General features: G+C 33.5%; 2 protein-coding genes and 2 non-coding genes across 4 annotated transcripts; 2 read left to right on the top strand and 2 right to left on the bottom strand.

The window, feature by feature from the left end:
* The first annotated feature begins 1,574 nt into the window (after positions 1-1,574).
* On the top strand, positions 1,575-1,692 carry LOC136973712 (U5 spliceosomal RNA). The gene has a single exon (XR_010880541.1). It is a non-coding gene; the product is annotated as a U5 spliceosomal RNA (small nuclear RNA).
* Positions 1,693-3,162: 1,470 nt separating this feature from the next.
* On the top strand, positions 3,163-5,855 carry LOC136973046 (uncharacterized). Its single transcript, XM_067267736.1, has 3 exons — positions 3,163-3,724; positions 4,740-4,869; positions 4,931-5,855. Exons 1-3 carry the CDS (start codon positions 3,699-3,701, stop codon positions 5,690-5,692), a joined length of 918 nt encoding a protein of 305 aa, XP_067123837.1. The 5' UTR covers positions 3,163-3,698; the 3' UTR covers positions 5,693-5,855.
* Positions 5,846-7,649, bottom strand: LOC136973657 (uncharacterized). Its single transcript, XM_067268403.1, has 5 exons — positions 7,326-7,649; positions 7,063-7,219; positions 6,886-6,968; positions 6,146-6,283; positions 5,846-6,066 (listed from the first exon to the last, which is right to left on the bottom strand). The coding sequence occupies exons 1-5, from the start codon at positions 7,471-7,473 to the stop codon at positions 5,846-5,848; spliced, it is 747 nt and encodes a 248-aa protein (XP_067124504.1). The 5' UTR covers positions 7,474-7,649.
* A 4,655-nt stretch (positions 7,650-12,304) lies between these two features.
* On the bottom strand, positions 12,305-12,395 carry TRNAI-UAU (transfer RNA isoleucine (anticodon UAU)). Its single transcript is given in 2 exon segments — positions 12,305-12,340; positions 12,358-12,395. It is a non-coding gene; the product is annotated as a tRNA-Ile (tRNA).
* Positions 12,396-21,332: the final 8,937 nt, after the last annotated feature.

Below are 21,332 nucleotides of genomic sequence, written 5' to 3'. Positions count from 1 at the left end.
TAAAACTTGTTTTGTCAAGTTAAAACTAGAATTTACTGCTAGTCAAATATGAATTTGAGTTAAAACTAGTTTTAATTAGACAAAACGGGTTTTAATAAAGACATCCAGTATAAACTACAGTAGTTTCAACTAGTTAAAACGCGTTCTAACTAAAAACGGGTTTTAACTGTAACATATACATAGGCAAATGATGTAAAATTAACTTTGACTCTGAGCTTAATTACTGCTTATAAGAAAGATATTAGATTTTATTATTTTTATAAAACTAGAATTTATCAATTACTGTATATATTAACTTATATTAAAGTTTTTTCTGTGCATCTGCTAATGAAAACAGTAAAGTACATTTGTTTAATAGAATAGATAAATGTATTATATATGAAATAACATTTTTCATATCTTGTCCATTTATGCAGAGAATAACTTCTTCACTGTATTTTTTTTTGTTTTTTATTTGAGAGAAAAAATTAATATAACAAAAATTTACAGAGTTTATTTGATTAGCTTTACTCAGTATGACTTCTATAAGCATTTAAAACATAAATTGATATATTTTAACTATTTGCATAATACATGTTTACAGCATTTATCTTAAAAATTTTAAATGTATATTTTACTTTAAATTTTATAGAAGACTCAAATAAAGAATTTGAAAATGTAGAGTCTAACACAGGCATGTCAAAGATACGGACCGGGGGGGCGAGGACTGGCCCGCGACATCAATTCAATAATGCTATTTGTTTATTTTTTTATTATCTTGATACTAAAGAAAATGTGATATTTTGTACTTAAACAAATAATACTTAATAAACAAAATTGTTGAACTCAATTATTATTATTATTGTTTTTGTTTTTATTTTTATTTATTCATATTACTTAGAGATATTTATTTTATTTGATTTATTTTTGTGTTTAATTTCTTGTTTACATTATGTTTTCTCTATTTAATCTTTTGAATTTCAAATTAAAGTCCGTCTCGTCAAGATCATTTATTGCATAATTCTCACGATTTTGCATATACTGTACTCGTAAAATGAGTGTTTTCGACATACTGTGGATGATCGGTTAACGAACATAATCCGTTCCAAGACTTTGTTCGTTAACCGATCATCGATTTATCATAGATTTTTATGGAAATTTGATTAATTCGGCCAAATAAAATTAATCCGGTAGAAACGACGTAATCGTAAAAATAAAGGTAAAAATTAAAAAAATATTTTGTGGACGTTTCGAAGGGTATTTTTTTATTCGTTCGCTTGTAATTTTCAAATAAAATACAAAAGCGTTACAAATATAACGACCGGAGCGTCCTTCGCGCCGTTTTATAGACGACTAGCGCCATCTGTGCAGAAGTTACTAAAATATTCCTACTTAACGCCGGGAAAAAATAGTTAAAATACCTATTGTTTGACGTCTGTAAGAAATATTCGGTAACTCGACGGATCATTTCGAATGGCTGTACTATTTGAGAAATGGTTTAAAACTTTTGCGAAGAAAGAAATGTAACTACAACGACACCAGAGAGACGAAAGCTTTCGTCCGAACTAGTCTCCTGGGCGAGATGTTCTTAGCTTGAGCTCAGGTTTCCCTTCATTCTCGTGATAATCTTTCGCCTTTTACTAAAGATTACCGTGGAGGGGAACATTACAATGAGCCTATAGGCAATTTTTGAAATCCCGCTTTACGCGGGATGATTAATTTAATCAAAAAGTAGATCGAGATCGACTAACTGCTGTAGAAGCATCGCGCTGTGGGTAAATCTAACTTTTTTTACTCTCGCGCTTTAAGTGCAGTGAGAGAGTTTTTTTCTAGCCTACTATTAATTCGGCTGAGCCACCGTGTTAGATTTTCCAATGTTTTGTTGTTAAAACTAATATTAATACGTTATTTTATGTAAAAGAAATTAAACTTGTGTTATTTGTTATGTGACTTGTTTATAAAAGAGACAGTTACTCTCCTTATAAAGCTTTTCAGATATGTATCGGCTTGTATTTTAAGATGTTAGTGCTATTAATATTTCCTCGGATTCAAGACCAAGCAGCGGGTCGTGCCTATCAAATGAATCTCTTTCTTCGTCGTCGTCATTTACTACGATTTCTGCATCTTTCACATTGTTGAGTGCCACGGGATCAAATTCATAGGAGGCTGAAAATCAACAACAAAGCATGCTGGACTACATTGGTTGAAGATTTTAGACCGTGTAAGTAATTAAACACTGGTCTAAATGCATCTATACATCAAACACTAAACTTAAGGCTGTTGTATATATTACTCCCGGTGGAATTTCGGGACTTTGAGTATATATATCTGAACTGAGGGACCGATCCTATAATCGGACCGACTAGTAGTAAAAGCATTTACTGAGTACGATTATGTCGGTGGCCGACTCGTAAGGACCAATCGGAACGCGTCTTACAGATCAGAACACTAGCCAATCGTGGTAAGTTTTTCAATTTAAACAGAAAACATGGCCGTCTATGAAAGGTTGTCGTGTGTTCGCGGGCTAACGACACCATTTTAGCATTTTTAATGTTGCTTTCTCTTGTAAATGAAATGTATTATGGTGAATTAAAGTAATTCGTTTTGTTAATATCGATAAGTGCCTGCGTATTTCTTAATAAAGTTGTTCTTAAACGAAGCAAATAGACGGAAATAAAAAATCGTTCGTAACTTTTAAACGGTTGATCGTAAGTAATATTTTTTTAATACCAATCGATTCAGCGTATCAAATTACATTTAGATATGTCTACGTCTATTCGTTAATATGAAGTTTAAGACTATTTTTTAGCTGGATACCTTTCGCTTTACTCTAACCAATTATTTTTTTCAATGTCGCCTTTATAATCGGCTCGCCGAATATCATAAAGCCATGGATATTTTCTGACTTCGTTTATTAAAGCTTCCGAGAAACTTTACCTTCCGCCATTTTCTAACTTCGGATAAATCTAAACTCTGATTGGTTATAGCTTCGAAGCTCTCATTGGCTGTAGCTCACCGACTGCTCCGACCCGACTACAAATATTTAACTTTTTAAATCTGTCCGACTGGAACGACCAGTCGGTCGACCGACTGCTGTTGCCATGGCAATACGACTATGGCAATACGACTAGGAGTCGGACCGGTCGGCCCAGTCGGTCATAGTGTGAAACACTGACAATTATATGTTGGTGGACGACTCGTAAGGACCAATCGGAACGCGTGTTACAGATCAAAACACTAGCCAATCATGGTAAGTTTTTCAATTTAAACAGAAAGCATGGCCGTCATGGAAAGTGATCGTGCATTTCGAATTGTTTTAAAACATATTTCATTTGTATCCAGAAATTGTAGTTCTGAATATGCTACAATTTATCGTCAGGCTATATCTTTGGCAGCAATATCTATTGGAATATTTTATAAACAGCAGAGGTTATAGACAGTCAACGAACCTCTTCGATAAACGTTTTGATAGCAAATTTTTAAAATTTGCGAGAAAAAAGTACACAACGCTTTTAATAAGCTTAAACAAGTATATCATTAATAACGATGTCGAAGGTGTCAAACACTTTATGACAGAAATAAAGAGAAGTGCAACGATTTTGCTGACATATAAGAAGTTCAGCACAGCATGAAAAGAAAGTGTTGGGTTCGTCCTATTTTATTGGAGCGAGAGGAAAAGGGCGAATATAGAAGCCTTGTGCAGCAAATCGGGATATTATATGTATTTCAGGATGAGCCCAGAAAGGTAAGTTTAGACGCTTTTGCATTCTATGTTTTATTTATAATCTAATAAATCGTTAGTGTATAATCTGAGATACGAGTTTATATACAAACTACTCAAATGTAAAGATTGAATAATTCTGCTAAATGTTAGTTAGTTAAGCTTACCTTTGAGTATAAGTACAGGTAACTTAATAAAGAAAGTCAGTTTTCTCTGAAAAATTTCCTCATTTTTGTGTAAATGCTTAACACCAGTATAATTGTCTTATTAACGATTAATGTCCAAGTTGACAAATATATAATAAACTATTATAATGTATTTAATTAAAACACATTTCATGCAAGCCAGATAAAGTTTCCATTAGAAGAAAAACTATAGAAATTCTTATTCTCTTTCAGATGAATGTCTAAAAATTTTCACAAAAAATTAAATTTCTGTAATGTCAAAATTACATAACAGATGAAAATTGAACTTATGAATGGCTTTCAATAATATTTATTCGTATTTTTAGATTTGATGAATTGTTGAGCAAAATTGGCCCACTAATTACTTGTAAAAACACAGCCTATAGGAAAAGCATATCACCTGCTGAACAACTTGCACTGACATTAACGTTTGTATCATTTAGGCAGCTTTACAATCAAGTTTCAATATCTATATAATTCCAAAACAAAGCATTTGTATACGTTATATTTAGTTTAGCAAAATAAATTGTAATATATTTCTATAACTATAATTCTTATTTACCATGCTTAAAAAATAAAAGTCAGGTGGATTAGATCTTACAAATAATACTGGTTAGTGCAATTTTTCTATATTACATTGCAAATAATTACAATTGCACTAACCAGTTAATCTGAAAAATCTTAATCTTTAAGAATCTATATAATGTTGCCTGTAAGGAAAATAGTATCTCAGATTTTCCTTAGACATTATCATCATAAATTCTTCAGGTTTACTGAACTGCATATTAATTTTAAATAGTAGTTTACTTTTTGTAACTTTTATTAATTCAATTTTTTCTTGGCTAACAAAACAGATTTCTTGCACATGGAGGAGAGCAACAAATATGTGCATTAAATTATCGCATTGGTGTTTCAACAACACATAACATAGAGAAACGAGTATGTGATGCAATATGGACTGTGCTTTCTGGTGAATATTTGAAGGTACTTTTTATGAATTTTTAAAGAATATATCATTTCAAATTTAACAATGTTATTATTTCAGATTCCTGATAAAGAAACTTTTATTGAAATCAGCAAAAAGTTTAATGTGTATTGCAACTTCCCCCAATGCTTAGGAGCAATAGACAGTAAACATGTTGTTATTCAGCAACCAAAACATTCTGGTTCTGTCTATCATAATTACAACGGTACAAATAGCATTTTAATGGCTGCATGTGATGCTGAATACAGATTCACGATTGTTGACATAGATGCACCCGGAATCTGTAGTGATGGAGGAGTGTTCGGTAATTCTGTATTTGGAAAATTAATCAAACAAAAAAAATTGGATTTTCCTACAGATGAGAAATTGGTAGGTACAGATATTAAGGTTCCATATTGTTTTGTGGGGGATGAGGCCTTTCCTCTCCTTCCAAATTTATTACGTCCTTGCCCTGGTAAGAATCTACTATTTGGACGGGCAGTCTTCAATTATGGTTTGTCTTGTGCAAGGCACATTATTGAAAATATATTTGGGATATTAGCAGCCAGGTGGCACATATATAAAAATATTATAAATGCTAATCCTGAAAATGTTGTAAAATTTGTACAGGCAACAGTATGCCTACATAATTATCTCAGGATATGTGATATAAGACGTCTGTCCCAGGAAGGAGCTTATTGCACAAGTAATTATGTGGATTCCAAAGGATTTAATGGCGTAATAAATCCAGGTCAGTGGCGTAATGAGACAGAAACAAATGAAGTAATGACAGACATGACTACTACCACTATTTTTAAAATAGCATGTAAAGAAAGTTCGTGAATTATATCAAGACTTTTTTATGAGCGAACAAGGTCAACTTCCTTGGCATACTGAAGTTGTGACAAGAGGATCAACTCCAGAATTGTGTAAATAAATTATTCAAGTAAAAAACTAAAAATATAAAATTTTATTTACATATAAAAATAAACTTTTTTATTCCGATTCCTCTGCTTCTGCAAAGGCTTCTTCAATCGTTTTCCGTAAATTATTCTTTATCTTTTTACATTTTATTTCACGGAAACGTTCTGATAGTGACATGAAGTAATAGTAATCACTATCATGTTTAGTTTGCACTATGGGAGTATTTGTAGTTTTAAGAAGGTCAAACAATTCTTTCACCCAATCATTTTTTCTCTTCTTTTTGTTACATCCACCTAAAATTACAAATTATCATTTATAGAAAAAGAAAACTTATAATGTAAAAAATGATAAGATTAAATTATATCTACTTACTTGAGCCACTTGAACTTGAGGTTGAACTGCAAGCCTCTAAGCAGTCATCTATGTCATCGTTTTCTACGGTTAATATGGTTTCTGGGTAGGGCATTTCGAATGTGTTTAACTGTACATTTTCAAATTTATTTGAGTCTTCTATAAAATTTAAAGTAAAATAAACATTTAAAATTTTTAAGATAAATGCTGTAAACATGTATTATGCAAATAGTTAAAATATATCAATTTATGTTTTAAATGCTTATAGAAGTCATACTGAGTAAAGCTATCCAATCAAATAAACTCTGTAAATTTTTGTAATATTAATTTTTTCTCCAAAAATAAAAAAAATAAATACAGTGAAGAAGTTATTTTCTGCATAAATGGACAAGATATGAAAAATGTTATTTCATATATAATACATTTATCTATTCTATTAAACAAATGTACTTTACTGTTTTCATTAGCAGATGCACAGAAAAAACTTTAATATAAGTTAATATATACAGTAATTGATAAATTCTAGTTTTATAAAAATAATAAAATCTGATATCTTTCTTATAAGCAGTAATTAAGTTTTAGAGTCAAAGTTAATTTTACATCATTTGCCTATGTATACATTTATTTCCTAAAACTAATTTTTACCATACTCTGCACGATATCATCTATTGTGGGATTATTAAATTTTTAATTACTAAAACTATAGAATGAAACATTAATTTCTTAATATTGTCAAGTAAGAGGATATATTTAAAACAAACCTGAATTATTTCCTGTGTTTGCTTCTCCCAGATTTATGTAATTTTGTGAAGATTTCTTTTCCTCAACAAAATAACTTATTTTGCTTAATAAATAAAATATTTGATAAAGTATTTTTTTATTATAAAAATTGAATAAATAGATAATTATAGTATAAATAATCAGATAAGGTAACTTACTTTATTTGTTCAATGCCTGGTCGCAGAAACGAGAGCATATTAAAATATGCCCATTGCTGTCTCTTGCGACCTCCAGAACCACTAGGAAGATTCTCCTCTTTACTTTTTCGTCTATATTGGTCGCGGATATTCTGCCACCTTTTCTTCACTAATGATTCTGAAAAATATTACCATATTTGGTACATGCAGTACTTCTGGACATTTACCAATATATGCTGACCATTTACAATGTGATAACTTATTAGATATAGTCAATCACATACCTTTAACGTTTAGTTTCTTGGAAATCTCCGTCCAAGAATTATTTTTTTTAATATTATCTTTGTAATCGGCTCGCCGAATATCATAAAGCCACGGATATCTTCGGACTTCGTTTATTAAAGCTTCCGAGAAATCTGTACTTTCCGCCATTTTCTAACTTCGACGTAGATTGGATAAATCTAAACTCTGATTGGTTATAGCTTCGAAGCTCTCATTGGTTGTAGCTCACCGACTGCTCCGTCCCGACTTTTCAAATCTGTTCGACTGGAACGACTAGTCGGTCGGCCGACTGCTGTTGCCATGGCAACACGACTTGGAGTCGGACCGGTCGGTCATAGGCTGCATATACTTTTCGTTTTGTATGGATCGATCAGTAAAATCGGATCAGTCCTTGTCATGTGATACAGATAGCTTCTGCCATGGCGGAAAGTATACAAGTAGGATCGAAGATGGCGGCAAACATTTGTTAGTTAATAATAGTCTCTCCTTGTTAGTTAAGATATAGTGAGTTTTAAAAATATTATACGTATAATATCTTTGAAACTCTGTATATGTTAACTAACAAGGATCAATTAATTAAAATAATTCATTTTATCCCTCGATATTAAAACTGTAGTTAGTACTAAACGACATACGCTGTTATGAATTATCGTTTATCTGACAAAATAGTTTGTGCTCATTCGTACGAATTTTTAAATCGTATTACTCTGTGAATAAAATTGTTTTTCACAAAATAAAATTTAAATAAAAATTTCACAAAATTAAAAAATAAAACTTGCAGAAAAGATGAAAGTGCACGTCATACATTCTTGCTGTACAATCTCTCAATACTGTATCTAAATACTTATTTTTTCATCTCAGTTTATCGGATATTTTAATAATGATGTTTTTACTTGCCATTTATAAGTTTTAAATAAGTTTCCTTGTCAACAATTAAACGTGTTTCTTCGTTATTTACTGTAAGCTTAACTTCAACCACGGAAGCCGCCATTTTTAATCTATTTTATCCGATCCAAACGATCCTACCCTCCGCTCGGATTAGTTTGATCGCGATCCAGTTGATCCTAGATGGCGTTTGTATACGCAAACAGAGATTGATCGGATCGCAGTACAGTAGAGCATCGATTATCCGACTCCCGATTAACCGTCTTATCGGTTAACCGACCGCGTTCTAGTCGGCAATTCAAATGTCCGCTAGTGATGTGGCGCTACAATATTTGGTTATGTCTTGGCTACTTTAATATTATTTTTGTTAAATTTTTGCATGTTTTAGCTGGCAGCACTGGCTCAACCATGAAAGGGAGGCTAGTATTTAAACCAGGCCTAATACACTATACTAATAATGTATTTTTTCATACTTTTCGGTTATCTGACTTTTCAGTTATCCGACCAACCCCAGTCCCCAATTGAGTCGGATAATCGATGCTCTACTGTAGTTCCTTTGTATACATAATTTGAACGTCGAAGTGATCTTTGATCAGTTTGATTCCAAAAGTATATGCACCCATAGTGTGAAACAGCCCTATATCGGGTTGAGCGTCGATGTCGACGTCTCCCACGCTTCGAAAAGTTTCGAATTGTTGCCTGAAGACAAGGAAAGACCAATCGGTATTCATTATTTACGTGCTTCTTTTTCTGTATGTTCTGTGAAGTGTCCGTTGCCCGAACATAAAAATCTTTCGCGAAGGTGTTCGTTAACCGATCCCCCACTGTATTAGTAAATTACAGTTTATGCTTGTATTTTGATTCTTACGATTCTTATTTCCGGATCAGTTTGCAGACCTGCTTCAGGCCTGTAAATTGGCCGAAATTGTTTGTTTTATGATTAAAGTTATTGCTGGAAAAGTACAAATCTTTTATTTTATTTTATTGTGAAATCTCGGGTTATTAAAAAGGAATTTTTTGAGTCGGCTACTTTTTAGAAAATTTTTGGCTACAAAAGCTTAAAACATCTGGCCCGCTGTCGCACTCGAGACAAAAAATTGGCACTTAAGCAGTTTGAGTTTGATACCCCTGTGTAATTAGTCGGTCCGATTATAGAATCGGTCGGATCGGACATAATGTGAAACAGCCCTAACACGGAAGCTATAACTGATGCGGGTATCAATTCGAGCGCGAAAGAGGTGGTCGGCGGATCAGAAATGCCAGAGAGATCCCCAATTATCATCAGTTCCTCTCGGTCTATTCACTCGATGTGAATAATGGTCTCTTTTCTTTGAGAAGAGGTCATCATCGAAGAGACCGTAACATTTTTTTTGTAAATAATTTCTTTGCGTGTAAGAAACTCAGGAAATTGTCGCGTTGGCCTCCCCCGATATAAATCACCCTGTGAACCGAACGAAAAATAGGTCACAGCAAAGGGAGAGTCTCTTTTATGTCTGTTATAAATTGTAAAGGTTGAGCACTGCATACAAACGCAAAAAAAAAAAAAAAAAAATCATTGAGAGACCTTAATCAGTCTGGGAGGCCGCGAGCGCGAAAATCGTGTGGGAGATCGATGGACTTCAATCTTTTTCTCTTTTCTTGTAGAGGGGAAGGAGAAAGCCATGCCTCGTCGAAGAAGAAAGGAGGTGGAGAAGAGGAATAGTGCCGGCCGACCGGTTGGGACGGACCTGGGGGAAATGGCGGTCACCATAGCCGGTCTGCTGGGAGAGGGTGACGCCACCTATCATCCTGTGCGTAAATGGACACATTGTGTGCCCAAGGTGCCGTGAGTTCCTCTCTATGCAAGACATGAGAACTCATGAGAGAAATTGTGCCTTTCGATCGTGCCCCTGCCTAATCTTGGACTCGGGGTGTTGGTGGGAGGGCTCCCGGATGGACATTCCGGGCCACTTGGCAAACCGTCATCCCGACATCGAAAGGGGAGAATTCTCCTCCCGGATGTTTGTGATGGGGTGATACCTGTCCAGGCAGTGCTCCCGGGTTGCTGGTTTAGCCTGGGGGAACAGCCGGTTCCTGGGTCAGATAATCAAGGAAGAGAAGGAGGGACAAGACCATCTTGTGGTGTACTTCCTCCTCCGTTTCTTCGGCTCAAAGGAGGAGACCAAACGGTTTCGATGCCAGATTTGCCTGGGTGAGGGGAGCTAGCGGATCACGTATGAGGGAACGTTCTCCTCATATGTGAACCGCAGTGGGTGGCTGGCAGCCTCCGTAGTGTTTTAAAGCATGGAGATTGCTTGGCCTTACCTTTGGTAACGGTGGAGGGTCTGTTAAAGGAGCAGGCACTCTCGGTCACGATGCCAGTTTGGCCGGTCAACGGTAGAAGGAGACAGGAAGAACCATCTCCGGAGGAGGAGGACGACGCAGAGCCCAGGGAGATCGTAAAATGTAAGTCAGCCCGAAATGCATATAGTAAAGTATGTAATCAACCAAAATAAACATAATTAAACCGTAGTTTTGGATCGTTATAAAAGGTTTTTTAAATAAAATAATATATCATATGGCATCTGACTATCTTCTTTACTATACATATATATGTGCAGGGCCGGATTTACATAAGGGCATTTGGGGCCGGTGCCCATGGCCCCACAAAACTATGTTTAAACATAATTTTTTTTTAATATTACCGCGACAGCCTAGCGTGGCCTAATCATGAGGGCCACAGGCAGAGAAACCAAACCCGGGAAACACCTATGGAACATCGGAAAATTTCGGAAAAAAATTTTACATAGGTATTTTTCAGTTAAATTAAAATAATTAGTTTTACACAATAAAATGTATGTATGTTTACAATAACCTTGTTTTTAAATGAAATTTACAACTTCCTAGTTGAAATCTAGTTGAACGTACAGTATTTTGTGTAAATTTTCTAAATCATCAAATTTGCCTACTCTCAAAGGGGAGGGAGCCCACCGTATTTGTACCCACGGGTCTCTGATTGTTAAATCCAGCCCTGTATATGTATATACATTAATTGGCGTAGCAGAGGAAGCTAATGGGACAAATCGTAAAAGTTATTAATTTGTCTGACTTAAGTATATATTGAATAATTATAAGGATTGATTTAGCCCTTGGTATAATTAAATTAAATAAAAATTTACTAATGGGAAGTAGATAATATGATGGCACAATTATGTCTTTAAAAACAAAATATCTTTGTGATGTTATCACTCCATCTTGTCAAAACTGTTGTATAATTTGTAATCGTATCGTATGTTAGTCACCTCTTGTTCACCAGATGTTGCCTGTACCACACCTCCTCGTAACCGCTCTGCACCTTGTAGTAATGCACCTTCAACTCTCGTTTTACTGTTGTGGTATGTATATATAATTTGTTTGTATAATATTATTTTATAACTGTTAATCTATTATTCCGCTAATTTTTTAACTGTTTGTATTAGTACCCTTTACGTCAAGTTAGCTTGTAATATTATGAAGCTGTTTACGCCTGTCTCTTTTGCACGCAATTAATGTTTATTACTCATACCTATAGCTGTTTGTTTATTTTGTGTAGTTTTAAGTATAATAACCGTTTTAAATTAATACCAACTGAACAGGGACTATTTCCAATAGTCCGAAATGCATTTTGGTTATTTATGTTGATTACTCATACTCATGTAGTCGTTTTTTATTGTACACCCTTTTTGTTTTATTAAATGTTTTACATTGATTCCTGAGTGTTTGTGCCTATTATCACTGGTGTTTATTATTATTATTATTATCTACCTCACATTAGTAAGATTTTTATTTAATTTAATATATTGAATAATTGGGTGCAATTTCAAAAAAAAAAAAAAAAAAAAAAAAATGTAGGTGTATAAACGTCCACACTTTTGACCCGAAAGCATTTCGCCTCGTCGGATATACCAGTTGCATTAAGCCATATCATTAAGCCTCAAGTTTCGAAATTAAATTTAGATTCTTATTTAGAAACTTAGAATCATTCTTACGAATATTCAATTTAATTAAATTCAGTTCATTATTATAGCCCAACTAATTAGCCGACAGCGAAAGGCAATTTAAAAAAGAATTTGTCACGTTCCCCAGGTGAGGCTCGAACTCACAACCCCGGCATAACTCACAAGTACTGCTTATAAGTACCGTGCGCTAACCAATTGCGCCACTGGGGATGACACTTTTCCAACCACATTAACAATTACCAACATTCTCGTTTGTGAACGTGAAACGATCCCGAAAAACACTTGCGTAAGCCAACTCAATAAGCAGGTTTTCGACCTGGCTGATCTTGCCAGGATCAAACATTTGTACGCGTATTAAATGCATTGGTGCAATTGAAATTGCAAAATAAGAGGAAAACTATATGCTGTTTTTGTAACTTTCGATCTGCTTTTGATACCGTCAATCATAGTTTTATGGTATCTATTAGTAAGAATGCGTATGAATAAACTGTTTCTTGCCCATGTAATTGATATATACTCCAAAGGCAGTGAAAGAGTAAAGATTTTAGCTGAAACGACAGATTCATTTGGTATTGACATTGAAGTTTTGCAGGGTGAGATTCTGAGCCTACTGCTTTTTAATTTATATATTTTATGTTCTTTACAACTAGAGAAATTCCTTAAAGTAAACTAAATATATTTGATAATTCAATTAATAGCATTAAAAACTCTGACCAGTTCATAAAAAATATCCAAAATCTCAATATAAATAAATATATGAGAATGTTGAGCCTGGATATAAAAAACATGTATCCCTCCATCCAAAAAAAGTTTATAATATATACATTAAATTATTTAAACTGTGACAAATGGATAGCCCAACTCGTCGAATTTGTTTAGTTGATAATTATTTTATTTGTAATAAAGGCTTCTTTAGACAATTAGATAACATTGTTATAAACAACAAAGCAGTCATCAACATAACGGTTGTAGAACATTATACCTTGTAGTTTTTGGATAATATTGTCGATGTTAATCATGCACAGTTCAGCGAGTTTTGGACCGATGCAACAGCCCATCTAATTGTCTAAAGAAGCCTTTATTACAAATAAAATAATTATTAACTAAACAAATTCGACGCGTTGTTATAAACGACGACAAACTCTCAAATCATACTTCAATATGCCAACAATATCCAGAAGAATATATGTTTCGAAATAGAAAATGAAAATAACAGCAAACTTAATTTTTTAGACATCACATTACCTTTTAAAAATATATAAAACCCTGTGACGTCAGTAAAGTAATCAATTACTACTCCAGCACACCCATGTATATTAAAAAGAACATATTCAATATACATATTGAATATGTTCTTTTGTGTCAGCAAAATCAAAACACGTACAAGTGATACTACTAACCATAACATAGAAATAGATCAAATTTATCGCACCTTTCAATTAAATAACTACCCAAACAGAATTATCAACAAATGGCTACACAACCACTGGTCAGGTTAACCCAAACCAAAGAGAAAAATAATTTACAAAAAATTAGATTATACTACTACTATTTTTGAAAAAATCCAAAGAATACTAACACCATATACTGTAATATCATTTTAGCACCCACACTAAACAATAAAATCAAAAATTTCTTAAAAATCAAAGAACAAACTAATAGTAATACTGCGTTTTATTAAATAATAATCTTGTTTACAGTACTATTACATAGGTGAAACTAGCAGAAAGTTAAAAGCCCGTATAGAAGAGCATATAAGAGCGGTGAAGTATGATTACACCAACTCAGAAGTCGCCACTCATTGCAACCAAGCTGGCTGCGAGATCTCACTCGACAGCGCCAAAATTCTTAAAAAAAGAAAAACAATATTATTAAAAGAAAATTTTATGAACACATTGAAATTATCAAAACAAATGAAAAACACAGAATGAATCTAAATACAGGTGCAGTCATCAATGACATCTGGCAACCATTCCTTACTAAGTAGCAAAGCCCATTAATATGTACTACCTCCCTCCCTCCTTCGTATCCCACTGTGTAATTCAACACACCAAACATTCATTGAACGATACAGGGAATACTCACATCTTTTTAACCTCTACTATCTGGTCTATGCTTTTTGTACATTTCATCGGAATTATTTTTTACCCCACAGGTTCACCCCTTTAATTATTTTTCACCCCTTATTAATTTTACAAAAATTCCGTTTCTTAATTATTTACTTAATCTTATATTTAAGTTTATCCCCCTTTTTATTTTAACACATATTGTTATACTGTTTAAATGTGTATAAGGGTGGAGCTAAAATTCTTTTAACTCCACTTTTCTCCCCTTTTTTCACTTATGTCATCTCACGAGTCGTGTTGTCCTAACTGTTACTATAATCTCAGGTAATTATGTTTAATTGTATAAACCTTTGTACGCGTATCCTAAATATTTCAATACAATCGGTAAATCTGTAACTCTGTAATAAATTTTTGCTGATAAATCTGTTATAATAGGACTGAAGAGGGGCATTAAGCCCGAAATACATATCCTTTCCAATCAATAAACCGACCTTTCTGCACTAAAAGTGTTCCTGTGTGGTTTGTTCTCAACAGCAACCATATGCTAAGAAAATACATATAGTAAAGAGAACAACAGCAAGCAACCAAGATCTAAGAATACTATGACCTGCCAAGATCCAGCGAACACCAAAAAGATGGAAGAAGAATTGAACAAATTACTAACAGATGTCTGGTATCTAATGTAATATTACAAATTTTAATAATACAACAATTGAACTAAAAAGAAAGGCGATCACAAGCACAGATGAATTCAACGTCCCTTCCACATATGTCCAGTCTGAAAGGTGCACATATGTGGACCTTTCTCTCCTCTATCCCCTGACCAAGCTCTTCCTTCCCCTTCGTGACCCCTCAGTCACCAAATTCTCGATAATCGCAGATGTGCGAGTTAATGAAGGAGGGGTGCTAATGAGTAGCAGATTTTAAATTCTGCTTACATTTAAACACTATTTTATTAGAGAAATTAGAACTTCCAACACTAACCTTACCTAAATCCATATCCTCATCAATGCAAAACCATGACATTAAAAAAGTAAACCAAAGTACTTGCATAATACCTAATTTTGTTTAAAAATTTTTTAATCAAAGGTTACGATATCCTACTTAACTTAACTGATAACAATTTAACTATAATCCCTGTATAAAATATGTTCAATGATGGGTAATTATACATATAATTGGATGATGGCATTGAAAAATATGTTAGATGGACACGATTTTTCATTTCTATGGTTGTCACAAGATCCTCATTTGATCGAAACTTATCAAACATTAATTATAAAAGTGTTACTGCGAACAGAGCATACAAGAAGATTGGTCTTTGTTGGAAAAAAACAAGCATTTTCAATTGTATCGTATTTTTAAAACAAATTATGTGTGAGGATTATTTGTTTATGGACATATATTATCATGTAAAATGATTAATCCTACAGCTGAGATGTGGTCAAAGTTATATTTTGACGTATAACAGCAGACTAATAACAGATCCTGTGAGAATTTGTATTAATTATAGCGTTTCTCAAACTTTTTGGTCCGCGACACCGCTTTTGCACTTAAAAATTTCAAAAGACCCCCGAACAATGAGTATGTGTAGGAAAACATCCTGGAGGGAGGGAGTTAAGTCAAGGTCCTAGAATATATTCTAGGACCTTGGGGTTAAGTACCCTCTCATGGTCGCTCCAGTGCTGCCAGCTAAAAACGCATACCAACTAAAATAATATTGGAGTAGCCCAAGACATAGCCAAATATTGACGCGCCACAGCACTAGCGGAAATTTAAATATGCCGACTGAAAAGCTTTCGGTTGATGGGTTACAGCTCTACTGTATTTCTAACTCGACTTGCCTACAGACGCAACGCTGCTAGCGAACACCGTTCCAAATGACAATGTTGTTCTATCATAGTTTAGGCTGAGAGTGGAACTCGGGGATTCCCCAATAGCGCACAAATTTATGAATATTAGGCTCGTATTAAAATATTTATATTGTTTTTATTATTTATATGTGCATTTTATTTAAGTAAAAATTATTTTATATATTTTTTTTTATTTTATTAACTCTAAACATGAATCCATAGTAAATTTGTAAAATATGTGAAAAAAAATTGATCTGGCATCAATTTTTCAGCGACCCCTCAAATATTTTTCGCGACCCCCACTTTGAGAATCACTGAATTATAGTATGCAAGTGTGAAAATTGGAGATACGTCTTTCTTTCATTGTGTGAAATTTGAAGCAAGCAGCAAAAAGTATTTGACAAGTTTTAAATCCTGGAAAGATGTAATTAATTATTCGCGTTTGTCAAAAAATGATTATTATTGTGTATTTTATTTTGTATTATCTTGTCCTAAGTTGTTATATTAATTTGTTTTACTGTACAAACTTCAGTTTTTTGTACAAAATTTTTAATATATCCGTAAGAATATTGTACCAAAATTTAAAAATAAATGTAAATTACTTTAAGTTTTTTATCTATAAAAAATCGGTTTTTTTCATATTTGAATGTGTGGGGGCACGATTTTATTCACCCCGTTTGAAGCTTAATAACCACTGTGGTTTTTTTGAAAATATCTGAAATTTTGCAGAGAGGTTTGTGTATTAGGGACATTTATACCATTAAATTTTTGTGGTTAGAGGTCGAGGGGTGGTGAGATAAAAGGGATCGTGTGTATCTCCAGTAGGGTCGGACTTAATGACGATTTGGGGATACTATAGATTACCACCTATGGAATTTCGGGTCTTTGAGTATATATCTGAACTCAGGAGACCGAGACGAGTTCAACGATACCCTACTTTTTGACCGGAGACGAAAAATAATAAAGTTATCATACTTTTTTCCAGCGATCGCGCGATGATAGGGAGTCGCGTCGCTCTCTCCGCTAAGTCGGCTTCGCTATCGCGATCGGGAGTCGCGTCGCTTGCCGTTAAAATTGCCTTTAGAAGACGTTCCCCCCCTTTTTTTTACTTTGTTCAAGAACTACCGTGAATCAATAACTAGTGACGTTTAGCACATGGCGGCCTGCCGGCGGCTCCCCTCCGGGAGGTCAGTCGGGAGCACGAACAGTGGGAACGGCAGCCATGTTCGCTGCCATAAGTAACATTAACCGAAATGGTGATCGCGCGATGATCGGAAGTCGTGTCGCTCTCTCCGCTCTCGTATCGCGTGTTTAACCTACTGGAGATGACCGTACTCCGAAGTCATGGTTTGCAGACTTTACCGCAAGATGGCAGTACTAGCAACTATGGTGCCGTCTTCATGAGAGAATTAAAAAAGTATGGTAACTTAAAAAGCATGATAATTTTTTTATTTTTCCTCTCCGGTCCAAAAATAGGGTGCCGTTGAAATATAAATATAAAAAGTTATTTATAAAATTTATTTTTTCCAATAGTAAGACTAATGATATATATCACCTTCCTTAATTATCAGCTATTAACAGAGACCAAGATTAAAACAGTTCACTTTATTTCGCCCATTTCACAATGCATTTCGGATTGATAATTTTCCAATCCCTCTTCGGATTCACAGCTTCAGTATCTATGGTTGCTGTCTACAACAACGAACAAAAGGTTAGTTTATAATAATATACTTTGTTATCCAGAATGATGGATATAGTGCACAATTTGTACATTCTAATGGTGCAGTTTCTACATATCAGTCTCTTGAACTTGCTGGCATGTTTTCTTTGTGTATTTTAGATAGGAAAATGCAACGCTTCTTCCATTTCCTACAATTATTAACTTCTTATTACCTCTTAGAAGGATTTTAACTTAAACAATACAGTTCATAACATGAGAAATGTCAAAATGTAGTTTTTCATTGTAAATATTTTCATAAGCTGAAACCAAAATTTTCCCAAACTAAAAACACAAGAACACTACTTATATTATATAAAAGAAAGAAGCACTGTCCAAAAAATCAACAACGTACTGAATATGGTACAGCCTGACCTGAGTATACTATCAATATAAATAAACTATCAAATGGCTGAGAGTAAACCCCTTCAAAACCTGGGTCGTATTTAGATTATAAAAATGTTGTTATATTTAGAGTTAAGTACTATACTTACCATTTTAAACTCTGATCTTATCTTCTTTATAATAAATAAAATCCAGAAAATAGCTAAATTCGAGATGAAACAATCTAAATTTATACCACTTATCTAATTGCCTAAATCTCAAATCTAGGGTGCGAACAAAACAATCTAGATTTTGATGAGAAAAATAGATTCTAAAATGACTCCTGTCCAACATGTGGTATATCAGTAGACTTCGATGTTTTGACTTAAAGTAAAATGGCGGTCGATACCACCCGTCGCTGCACCAAGAGCTCTGTATCTAAGAACATAGTAATTCTATGTAGTATATTCTAGCTCGTTGGACTCAACGGACAACTCACTGCTGATATAAGTGTTAAATTTAGAAACTTACGGACTCTACCCACTAATCAAAGATGGCTGCGCCCACATAAGTGAAATACAGTATATATTTTTTACGCGTATGAAGACGTGCATTACAGCGTTAATTCACTCGAAAACACTTATTAGCAACTAGAAGCAGATATATCCAAAATAAAATTTAAAAAATATTGGATGAAGTAAATTAAATTCACCTTTCAAGTTTGTATAAACTAGCAGAAGCTACTGTAACGCCACTATCACTCGCATCAACTCGCAGTTCGTATCAGTTACTGCTACTATATCTCTGTTCAATTAGAATTGCCGTTGAGTCTGCTGAATCAAGGCCTCCTATAGATAGATGGTCTTAGCTGAACACAGTCATTGAATGTGTATCACTCAATCGCTCGTGTGTGCACGGCCGTAGCCTAAAGCTAGATTTAAGTTCTAGCATGTGGCAAAATTATTTCATATCCATGCTGCCAAAAGCTTTGCGTAGCGTGGAAAATTGAATGTATCTCGAATCAATCAATAATTTTCAGATATTAACGAAATTTCCGATTGGGTACGAGTTTTAGATATAACATAACATTTCTGTTGACAAAAATTTCGAGACTGCACGCACACTATTTCAATTCACTTTAGATTTGGATGCTTCATATAGGCTACAATGAGGAATAAGTATTGTAATGTATTATTCGTATCAGTATCGTAATCGTATTGTTATATATTTTTCAATTGAAAATGAAGATTTTCAACTATAAACTGATAACTGTGAGTAAAAAAAGGAATAAATATGGCGACATTTTCTTTGCGTTTTTTCTTGACCTTCTTTGCTACAACTTTCATTATTTGTCTTAAAAAACGATATCCTTTAGCCAATTACAGACATTATTCTACTTGTTCATAATTTTAAAGTTATGACTCAAAAAAGTAATTAAAAAACTTAATAGCATAGTTATTTTTTCTGTTAACTTCATTAAACATTCTATAATCATTCAAGGCTTTCAAGAGATGGAATGTAAGCTAAGGAAAAAAAAAACTATCAAATCTACATAAAATTCCGTAATTTTTTTAATACGAATATTTTGCATAACGTCAATAATGCGTATATTATTACATAAATTATTGTTCCGACAGAGGATAAACGTAACATTCTCACAGAAAGTCTGTTCGAACTTCCTGGTATCGGTCCGATCTCAAGGAAGTCAAAACTCGTCTGTAATCCGTCAAGGATCATCGTGAAATAATATGCAAATTATCCTATGAAGTCGCCGCTCTGTAATTGCATCCATCTTGCCAATCTACATATAATAAATGAGAAATTGCTGCAGGAACTTGGACATGTGCACGGGATCATTAAAAAAAAAATGCATACGAGGAATCTTAAATCGTGTTTTTACAGTTTTATTTTCCATAATCGTAAAAAAAAGTTAATGCTATTCAAATTTAATTAATTAATTAATTACGATACTTTAATAAATATTGCTTAATTAATGTTTGTTATAAAATTAAAAAAAAAATTGTAGTTCATAAAACTGTTGATAGATGGTGGAATGTGTTACTCTATTTATTTAGAGGACAGTGAAATTCTTCCTTTTATTTTATATTAATTAGAAAGGGTAGAGGTATTTTAAATTAAATTTAGAAATTGTTTCTAAATATTTTTTTTAATATGGCATAACGTTATCAGATGGCTTAAACGTAGTTTATTGTAAGATGGTATGAGGTCCACGCGCAGTTTTTAGAGATCCTCTGACGCATTTATTGCCAACGAAAATCAATTATTATAATTTATTACGATAGAATGAAATTTTATTTGGAGATGTTCTCTGGGTCATATTATAGAAAGTTGGATTTGCAGATTACTACAATCGTACTAACAGATGGCGCCACGTTTGAAAAAGTGCAGAACACAAGAACCACTTGTAGAAGCTGGGTTACAAGTTCGTTCAACGGCGGTTAATCGTTCATTCTTTTAAAAATGAATTTTTAATGGAGGGCCACACAAAGAAAGTAATTATTGTGAATATCCAACATCTGTCCACTGTCTTTTTTGCTTCAGAAATTACAGTTAAAACATTCAAGACACCACTGATTAATATATTCCTTACAACTAACAACAGACATCCGATTGTTCTTGGTTTCTAAAAAAAAGAAACAAAATTCCGTTTCATTTTTTTCGGTTAACTTATATGAATGTAATTAGAGTAGACGAATAGTAAAAAAGTGGGCATTTTTATATTAAAAAAAATACGTATATATAGAAAGATGACTCGAAGTTTATTGACTTTTCAAAACAAAATTAGATTTGTTATTTATAGTTTTGAGTCGAACACGTGTTTGTACATTATGTAAATTAAGTTTGAATCTTTGTATCGTATAAAGGAATTTCTATTTAAAATATTCTCTTTGTTAATTATATAATGAAACTTTCCAGATGCTTTTCCTCCATGTTACGAATTTGGGGTGGAATCACGTTGTCAACAGATTCTACGATTCGCTCCTTCACATATATTATATAAATTGTTTATATCCAAGATGTGACACGTATTCCGTGATCGGAATTTTGTTACTTTATAAACGGTAGTTATAAAATAATCGGTTTACCAAATAGAGGGAAGGGTTGACAGTATCATAATTATCCTTGTAATGTCAAGGTGTGTTCCCGCACCAAAAGTTCGAGGTCC

Source organism: Centruroides vittatus, unplaced genomic scaffold (genome assembly GCF_030686945.1).
Source record: "Centruroides vittatus isolate TY-2023 unplaced genomic scaffold, ASM3068694v2 contig_1074, whole genome shotgun sequence".
NCBI classification, from domain to species: domain Eukaryota; kingdom Metazoa; phylum Arthropoda; class Arachnida; order Scorpiones; family Buthidae; genus Centruroides; species Centruroides vittatus.
Note: the sequence above shows the minus strand (reverse complement) of the source record. Positions and strands in the feature narration are given on the sequence as shown.

Excerpts from the sequence above, each read along its gene's own strand:
- LOC136973657 (XM_067268403.1), bottom strand. The coding sequence starts at position 7,473 with ATGGCGGAAAGTACAGATTTCTCGGAAGCTTTAATAAACGAAGTCCGA. Across the intron at positions 7,220-7,325 it reads CAAGAAACTAAACGTTAAAG|AATCATTAGTGAAGAAAAGG; the intron begins GTATGTGATTGA and ends AATATTTTTCAG. Across the intron at positions 6,284-6,885 it reads AAACACAGGAAATAATTCAG|AAGACTCAAATAAATTTGAA; the intron begins GTTTGTTTTAAA and ends TAAATTTTATAG.
- LOC136973046 (XM_067267736.1), top strand. The coding sequence starts at position 3,699 with ATGTATTTCAGGATGAGCCCAGAAAG. Across the intron at positions 3,725-4,739 it reads TTCAGGATGAGCCCAGAAAG|ATTTCTTGCACATGGAGGAG; the intron begins GTAAGTTTAGAC and ends CTAACAAAACAG. Across the intron at positions 4,870-4,930 it reads TTTCTGGTGAATATTTGAAG|ATTCCTGATAAAGAAACTTT; the intron begins GTACTTTTTATG and ends TTATTATTTCAG.